This window comes from Notothenia coriiceps, unplaced genomic scaffold (assembly GCF_000735185.1).
Source record: "Notothenia coriiceps isolate Sejong01 unplaced genomic scaffold, NC01 NC01_scaffold00020800, whole genome shotgun sequence".
NCBI lineage: Eukaryota > Metazoa > Chordata > Actinopteri > Perciformes > Nototheniidae > Notothenia > Notothenia coriiceps.
The window spans coordinates 1-9,050 of NW_011353501.1; the positions used below are offsets into that span (position 1 = coordinate 1).

General features: G+C 38.4%; 1 protein-coding gene across 1 annotated transcript; it reads left to right on the plus strand.

The window, feature by feature from the left end:
• Nucleotides 1–1,541: 1,541 nt before the first annotated feature.
• LOC104952929 (T-cell differentiation antigen CD6-like) lies at nucleotides 1,542–8,713 on the plus strand. The gene is made up of 10 exons (XM_010779836.1): nucleotides 1,542–1,578; nucleotides 2,301–2,615; nucleotides 3,012–3,077; nucleotides 3,232–3,369; nucleotides 4,034–4,150; nucleotides 4,356–4,478; nucleotides 4,779–4,850; nucleotides 5,665–5,838; nucleotides 7,313–7,423; nucleotides 7,505–8,713. The coding sequence occupies exons 2-10, from the start codon at nucleotides 2,303–2,305 to the stop codon at nucleotides 7,597–7,599; spliced, it is 1,209 nt and encodes a 402-aa protein (XP_010778138.1). The 5' UTR covers nucleotides 1,542–1,578; nucleotides 2,301–2,302; the 3' UTR covers nucleotides 7,600–8,713.
• The last annotated feature ends 337 nt before the right edge of the window (nucleotides 8,714–9,050 follow it).

The following is a 9,050-nucleotide window of genomic DNA, read 5'->3' on the forward strand; positions in this document are numbered from 1 at the left end:
ATACGCATTTTGCGCAGTCCGGTCAGCTCGCTAAACAGAGGGCGGAGCATCAGGTGATCATGCAGAGCTGCGTGTTTCCGTCAGACTAAGCAGCTGATCTGATCTCTCTCTCGTCCGGTAACACTTCACTCGCGTTTATGTCCATATCGATCAGATCCAGCTCTCCTGTTAATAATGACCGGCGGGGCTCCCCCCGTTGACAGGTCACTGTCTAGCACTGGCTTCGTAGTGCACTGATCGATTAGGCTAAGCTAACCTGTAGCTTCATACAGACACAAATAAAGCAGCTGTTTTCGCCATACAGGAAACACACATTTAAAACGGTTTTGCCTGCCGTTTTTGTGTACACACAAGCATTCATCAATGGTTCGGAAAGTGGCGCTGTACCTTAATAATATAAAGGCTTGTATTTGCGTGCATTTCCTGTTCGGAAAGTGGCAATGTACTGAGAGTGGAGGTGTTAGCGCCTGCAGGCTCCATGGACCTGTCAGCTCCGGACTGCGCAAAATGCTTACATGAAGCGCTACGTCATGAACGCAATAAATCTACCCTCGTGGGGCGCGCTCATGTGATTGGCTTAGAATTGAGGAGACATCTGATTGGCTATAGATAGAAACAATTACAAGTACAGTACGAATCGGCTGACCGCCAGGGGAGTCTCAAAAAACCCACACACGAATGCACAGCGATCCATGCACAGAAAGCGGTTTGTGTTTGCAGGTTCAGAGGTTTTAAACGGAAAACAAATATGTGTGGATCAAAAATACATATGTAAAACTTTTTTCCGTGTTTGGATTTTATTTACATGTATATGAAACGGAACACATTTGTGTGTGCATTGAAAAACACAAGTGGATCCGGAAATACAAGTGTGAATCATTTTGCGCATCATGAAATACAAGTTTGAATCCTTCTGTGTGCATGTGTGTATTATGAGACTGTTCTGAGCCCATACACTTTTGGGGAAACCAACGCTGCCATTTGAACGGCGGTCAAGCCTGAAGCCACAGAGATCTTCTGTTACTGTCCTTTCTAGAGGAAGTACAGAAACACGTAACTCTGGATTTGTTTTAATGTTTGAGGTGCAATAAACGACACAGCAGCTTTTTGGCATGATAAAACAATAATTTTCCTCCTTGCTCATGAGAGTAATCAGCTGGCAAAATTACAGCCTCGCCTACTGATTTTAATTTAACCATATATCGAGCCCGATCGTCAATTTCCAATGATTTAATGTAATTGTTTGCCTGACTGGCCATCGTAATCGGGCTCTTTGAAGATCCAAAAATCCACGGTTTTCTTAAATTTCTGATCGGATTGGCAAGAACTTCAGAATTTGTATTGACCGCCATTCAAATGACAGCGTTGTTTTCCCCAAAAAGTGGGCGGGGCCGTGTTTTTGCCCGGAAGTGACGTGGGTGTTACTCACATACTTAGGTATGATTGAACATTCTCTGAGCTAAATGCTACAACAGCATTTAGCAGGTAGGCTACACATAAATGCTAACCTTTGCTAATTGCTCAACACATGTGGTCTACATGATTTTCCCACATGTGCGGTTTAAGGGATTTTTGCAGGTATTTGGTCATAAACCCAACTATTTTATAAGATAGGAACTTTATTAATCCCATACACACGTGATAAGGAAAATGAAACCAGATAAAAACTAAAACATATAAAAACAACAGAGCTCTATTTACATATATATACACCTTTTTTTGCATTCACAGATATGACATACACTTTTCACTTAATATGATCCATGAGGGATAGTTCCACCCAAATCGGAAATACACACATGATGCACTAAAACATGTAAATACACTTGAAACATTTTTGTAATTTAATTGTTTATAATATGGTGTATACAAAAATAATGTACAATCTTGATATGTTGATGGTGTTAAATAAAAAGCTAGTGGTGACATACAAACCAAATAAAATGTATTCTGCAAAAGGTAAGAATAAGTGGTGCTAAAAGAAAAGTTGAAGGATCACCAACGTCAGGAGAATGCTTTTTTAAGGGAAGATCTACAAAGTTGAGGGGCAATGTTTGTAATTAAATATTTTTAAAATATAACAAATCCAGAAAATACAGTCATTTATTTTGGTTACACAAAACATATTAAATGTACTGTACCCAGTGTAGACTACTGTTGATCATAATTACAAAAAATACATCCCCAAAGAAGTATCAAGGATATGACTTTAGGGTCCTCAATAGTGAATTGAGTACCGAAATGTCCACTGAGAAAAATTAAATCAACATGGATTCACTTTTTGTATTTTCTGTGTGCAGAGATGAGAGCAGTCCGTCTAACTGGAGGTCAGGACCGCTGCTCTGGTAAAGTGGAGATCCACCGTAATGGCAGCTGGGGAACGCTGTGTGATAACTGCTGGAATAAAGACATGTCCTCCATGGTGTGCGCCATGCTTCAGTGTGGCACTGAGCCAGAGAAATTCACCCAGTTTGTTCCTCCTCTCGCTCACAACAACGGGACACTGTGGTACTATTCATGCCCAAAAAAAGTGCAGAATATGTGGCAGTGCATTGAGTTCGTCAACAAAACACACCTGTGCATTTCCTCAAAAGCCTCTGGCGTCATCTGTAAGGGTGAGTGTTTGTTAATGTCCAACAACATCAGTATTATAAGATAGGTTTACATTGGTTTTGTAGAAAGAATCCAGACCTGAGTACATCATAATTACATATATCTTTATATCAAATGTACAAATCAGGACTCAAAAGCAGCTATAAATATTTATTTTATTCATTGACTAAAGATCATTTTACTTTGGATAATTATCAGAAAACTGTTTTCTAGTCTTTACATAGCCTTAAAAATGTTTAAACATGTTGTTCCAATTCTGCGGTTCAATATTAACAATATTAACCTCACGTAATTCTTGTAGAAATATACAAATCATTTAAAGCTCATTCTGCCCATGTAGATAAAACAGCAAAATGGTTGTTGTTGAAATAAAAAATGTGGATCTTGTTGTCCTGCAGGTTCCCTAGGTTTTGCTGAAGCCACCACAGCAGCTGGGTCAACTGTAATGACCAGTTGGACTACTGGTAAATACGGAGTTGTGTATCTCAGTTCAAAAACACATATGTTTTAAAGGTCACAGGATGGTGCTCAAACAAACACTGAACATTATTTTTCTTCATTAAACAATCAGAATGTATGCTCATTTAAACTTTCTTTTCTTTCTGTACATCCCAAAAGGTGTGACCCCAGTCAGTCGTACAGAAGGCTTCTCCTTCCCGTCTCCAGAGCTGCTCAGCACCATGGCTCTGGCTCTCCTGCTCCTCGTGGTGCTCATTACCAACTCAGTGCTGTGCTGCCGTTACAGGAGGAGACACGGTGGGTCCTTCTCACTCAGACACAGCCATCCAGATTCAATTTGTGATTGTAGTACCTTCAATCTAAAAAACAAGATGTTTCAGGAGTTTTGAACTAAATCACTGAAATGTTATTCTGGTTATGTTTATTATTGTGGCTTTGGTTGCTGACATCTGGCGTTCTTTATAAGATTAAAGTGAATGAAAAACAGGTTTGCAAACTTTTTGGAAAATTCTCCTGATATGACGTTTTTGCCTTCATTGCCTTCTTTAGGACGGAAGCGGAGAATATATATATTTTATTATTCAATTAGTAATTTCTTTAAATTGATAACAACCTTATAATTTAATACTATAATTAGTAAACAGTATAGTATGGTTGTATAGTTTTCAACCATATTTGCTCATGTTGTCAAATATGGGAGAGGAATATAATTCCTAATCATCTTTCTTTGGAATAAATGCATCATTAATCCATATCCAGTATTATGTCTGAAAGGATCATTTATCTCAACAGACTACATATTAACACATTCTCCATTTTACATGTCATGAAAAGATCAGATGTACTCCCATCTTTCCATTAAACTGATACCTCTAACTATTAGAAAGTAGACTCTGCCAACAGTCATACACAAAGCAGGAGTGAAGTAATTCTCTTTATAATTTGGTAATTGTGTCCACAGCGATCTTGCTCCAGCAGACACGCAGCAACCCCCGAATCCCCTCTGAACATCATAACAATGGCTACCAGGACTCCGTCGACCTCGTCAAGGTCACTCCCAACCCACTGCAGAACAAAGGTAAATAAATAAATAGATATAGTGATAAATAGATTAAACCTACATGTGTAAGCAGAATAGAATAACCTGCAATTTAATACAATTTAGTATTTTATTTCTTTATACCTGACTAATATATGTGTTTATATACATACGCCGTGTTGAGATAGTTGCATGAAATCATCTCATTGTGTCTTTTTTCCTTTGTTATTTTTGCCCACAAAAGTCCCCTCCAATCCCAGGTATCTGTGGACCCAGCATAGTAGTGTTGACAGCTCGTCAGTAGATACAGACTATGAGCAGTATGAGCAGAGCAATGACCCGTCTGTCCCTTTATCCACCTTTCGGAGTGAGCTACGTTCTTTTATTAACATTTACATTTGTAATTATTCCTCTGTGTTTCTCAAGCTTTGTCTTCTAAGATGGTGTCTTGCTATGTTGCTGCATTTTGCGGTTGAAGCAGCTCTGCCCTTTGTGTGTGTGTGTGTGTGTGTGTGTGTGTGTGTGTGTGTGTGTGTGTGTGTGTGTGTGTGTGTGTGTGTGTGTGTGTGTGTGTGTGTGTGTGTGTGGTCTTTGCAGATCAATGCTGTTTGCAGAGAATGTTTGCAGTGATGGTTTTTCGATTAACGCACTCTCATTTTGTTTGCAGATTCTCAGAGGTTCAGAACCGAAGTGAACCCTTTCATGAGGCCTGCAGGTCTCCACAGCCTCTCTGAGGAAGGTGAGTCACTGTCACGTTTGCAAAGATGCCACAGAAACAGAGAAGTTTCACTTTGCAGATCTCAAATATACAAAAATATTTCCACTGTATACTTTTGGTATCATCAGAGGATGGCTCAAGCATGAAAACATAAAATCAAGGAAATATTTTAAGTTATAAAGGCTTATTTTGGTTTTCATAATAAATGAATGATGACGTGTTCAAATATTCCCAAAGACACACACAAAACAACAAAAACAAGCAAGGTCATAGAAAATACAGTCGTACTCATCATACAATATGTGCAATTGGATTAATATAAGTATATTATTTTTTTCAGATAAAAAGTAGCTGTTTCCAAAACACATGAAAGGTTTCAGCTCCAAAAGCCACATTATGTTTTACAGAATTTTCCGATATGTTTATCATTATATAGTTTTTTGTACTTTCCCGGTTTATAGTATGCTAAAAGTCAATATTTCTGTGCTGAGGAAGTTAACCCTGTATTCAAATGACTGCTGCTACATACTGAAACCTTTTAGCAGTGTTCAACAAAATAATACAATAAAATTCTTCAAATAAGAATTACTTATTTTGTACACACTGTCAATGAGCCTGAAGCATCGTGGTAACGAATGTACAATAGCATAGCGACACACTAAACTTTCTTGGTCCAAACATTACAAACAATTATTAACATTATTTAATTGTTATTATATTATTTAAAAATATATATAAAAAGCATGTTTATAGCTGTTAATTATTCTCTCGGTTATTCTATAATAATATTATTATTCCTTGTCTTCAATGTTATTGTCCTGATTTAACTCCCCAGCCCCTGAACCCTCAGAAGAAGTGATGGGAACGTTTTCAGGCTGTATCGGCGACGCAGACGCTCCGTACGCCAGAGTGTCGAAGATGATCTCAGTGGACTCGTTTGATACGTCCAGCACCTCCTCAGGGGAGTGCTACGACAACACCAGCAATAACTACATCACCCTCCCCCCCGGTCAGTCCTAGTCATTCACCTGCTTCCTTTCAAATAGTCCCTTTTTTTCTTAAGCTTCCTCCAAAGAAAAATGGTAATCATTAGAGGGAATTAACTATAGTATTCGTACCCCATCATAAACTCCTTTCTCTTTTAGTCAGGTTTAGTAATTATTGGTGAAATGAGCACTGTCAGTATAGAGGTGGTCAACAGGGATTTTGTGTAAATTCCAATGGTTAAAGGCAGTAAGATGAATTCAGTGATTTATTTTGAATAGCCTACAGGTGGGGAGTCGAAATTGAATTAGCACAGGTAGGTAAGCAAGCTTTGCCACTATGATGAAAATTGTGGCAATAGAAACCAGGTGTGTGATTGGTTGACGGGGACGGAGACCACTTACTCATTTAGTTAGCAAAATAAGATAGACATTTCCTATTTTCAAACAGATTTAACAACTTAAGGTTACACTATATTTTGATGTTTTTACTTATGATCATATATAACCCTGTCTAGTCTAGAAACTGTATACATGTGCCTTTTATTGTCACGTTTGGTCTATTTACGGGGACTGTTGCAAAAACCAAGAAGCTCATAAACATCAGATTACAAAACTTACATTTTAATATGTTTTAATATTTTGTACCAAACCATGGTTTCAACAAGTTACAAAAGTTCCTTTTTTAGCTGGAGTTTGTCCCAAAACTTGCTGCTGTATTTACACCGACACCTTAAAGGAGCCGCTTTCATCTGAGAGTGAGACCACAGACATGTAGGGGTCAGTTTGGAACTGGACCAGGGAGAGAAAGGATCTCATCAGGGGGAGAGGAAGCAGGGGTGGAGGAAGGAACAGGTGTGTGACAGGTGAGTGGCTGAGGACATCTGGTGGACAAATGGAAAACTGCTACAGAGGGGTCGTGTTATTGGTCACTGAAGATGGGATATACTACTGGAAATAAATGTGACCTTCAGATCATTTTTAAATATTGGGAAAGGATATTGCAGCTCTTTTTCATTCAAGACAAATAATACTATCGCTGGAGAGGGTTTAGCTTTTTTCTACTACAAGATTCATTTACACTTTTTGTACTGTAACTTAACTAAATCTGGGGGTGTGTTTTTATCATAGAGGCAATAAAAACAAAGTCATTTAATGGGAGATACAGCGTCCCGCGATTCAATAAAGTCAGACTGAAGCACTCCTTAGTGCTCCAGTCGATCCTCTCAGTAAATACAGAGCTGATCCCAGATCAAATGCATGCTGAAGGCTCTTCGAGCATGTTTTCTCTCAGTGATTGTGATGTTATGTTAAATGTATTTTTTTGTCATGTATTGTGTCTTTTGATATTTGTCCATGTTGATGTTGCACATGGAGCTGCTGTAATGCAAGTCCCATTTCAGACTTAAAGTATTACCGTCTCGTATAAAGTCTAAAGCCAAGCTGAAACTGCCTTAGATCTAGATCTAGTTTGATCCCCTGGGATGTAACACATTGCAGAACCAGAGCCGGGTCAGTCGTCTGGTGTCAGCGATGCTTTGGACCCTTCACGTCTCGACTCCAACAAAGATCATCTTCACCCCGGGCAAACAGCAAACCTGCAGAGCTCAGGTGAATGTCACCGGATGTTACCCATGTGGAGAAACTAAGATCTACAACATGTGCTGATCTTTTTTATTGTCTGATCATTAGATGATGAAGGAGACGGCCCCATCTACTCCCCTGTGAGCCCCGACCAAAACCTCTCATCTGATGATGACTACGATGACATTGGCACCTTGGAGTAACCGGAAGAGGTTACATCTACTGAAACACAGTGGGACTGAAGCTGCAAACTGCACTGAAAAGAACATGTACTTTAAGACCAAACACCTGTTTGAACTGAGAGATTTATAGTTATAAAGAAGTCTATACATTGAGGTTAAAACCTGGATATACTTGATTAAAACAGGGGAATCTAGGGTACATATTTTAGCAGCATATAAATGTCTCCGTTATGTGCAGTAGTTCACATCGAAAAGCCTTTGAATAAAGAGGAACATTTGGCCTCAGCATATACAAATGTTCTTTTCTACCACATTCTGACCCAGATTTCATGACCAATTTTTGACCTGCAACTTACCAAATGACTGTGAACCACTATAATAAGTTCAATGTACTTACCTTGATTAACTCCCTGTAAGTAATCCATCATTATGGACATGGTGTTGCCTTTTTAGCCTGTTGTCAGAACAAACAGTTTGAAAAGACTTGAATTGTTCTTTCCATGATGCTCAGACGTCCATTGAGATGTGGCTATGCGAGCATCACCCTCATGCATTCCTGATCAAAAAGAAAACCAGGGGACAAATGAGAGGAATGTGGATGCTTTGAAAAGGCCACCTGATATCATTTTACAAAGAAAGAGCCAGTTCGCTGCAACTATCATTTTGAAATGCAATGAGTCTGAATGAAAACCAAAGACTGCCTGGAAGGGGGAAATCAAACTGAGGATTCTTAAGGAGGAACATTTGAGGAGTTCTTTGAATGTAGAAGCATCTGTAACATATGCATGTTTTGTGTTTTTCATATACAGTATTATTTAATCGATGTTAGCAAAACAGTTTTCTTTAATAACTATTACATTAATGTGTGCCAAGTGGATTTACAGTAAGTACAAGAAAACTACTGAGTTTGGTGCACTGCATGGCCAACAGTATTTGTACACAAACATTACATCCAAATGTGATTGTTGAATTTGTGATTACAAAATAATGGATATTAATCTGCGGCTCTAAAAGATGTTAGATCTGCACGAGTTTTATACCATTCAATTCTGTTAGCATTAGTGAGGTCAGCACTGATTTCGGACTGTAAGGCAAGAGAAAGGCACATTTTTTAACATTTCATTTCAGTTAAAGAGGCCCTGTTTGGTTTCCTTTTCCTGTAGTGTTTTGTGCATGTATAGTAAATGGTCTGCAAGGCTCAAACCCCTGTGTTCTCTCCAGAGGGAAATGTTTCTCCTACCAAGAAATTCAAAAGGTTTCACCTTTCTTGCCACTGTATTCCAGTTCAATGATCATTCTAGTTAAATTACATTTTACACATGTTGCCAATATAAGTCCCAATCTATAAATTCATTTAGGAAGGATAATTTATTTTTTATCTTATTACATATATACAAAGAAATCAAATTAAAAATCATTTTTTAGTTTAGTAACAACAACATGTACATCAACAATTTCTCTGGATCCCTAAT

What these genes read in the sequence shown, in the direction of transcription:
- LOC104952929 (XM_010779836.1), top strand. Translation starts at nt 2,303, where the DNA reads ATGAGAGCAGTCCGTCTAACTGGAGGTCAGGACCGCTGCTCTGGTAAA. An exon ending in AATGACCAGTTGGACTACTG is followed by an intron (nt 3,078 to 3,231) that starts GTAAATACGGAG and finishes ACATCCCAAAAG; the next exon opens with GTGTGACCCCAGTCAGTCGT. An exon ending in CTACATCACCCTCCCCCCCG is followed by an intron (nt 5,839 to 7,312) that starts GTCAGTCCTAGT and finishes AACACATTGCAG; the next exon opens with AACCAGAGCCGGGTCAGTCG.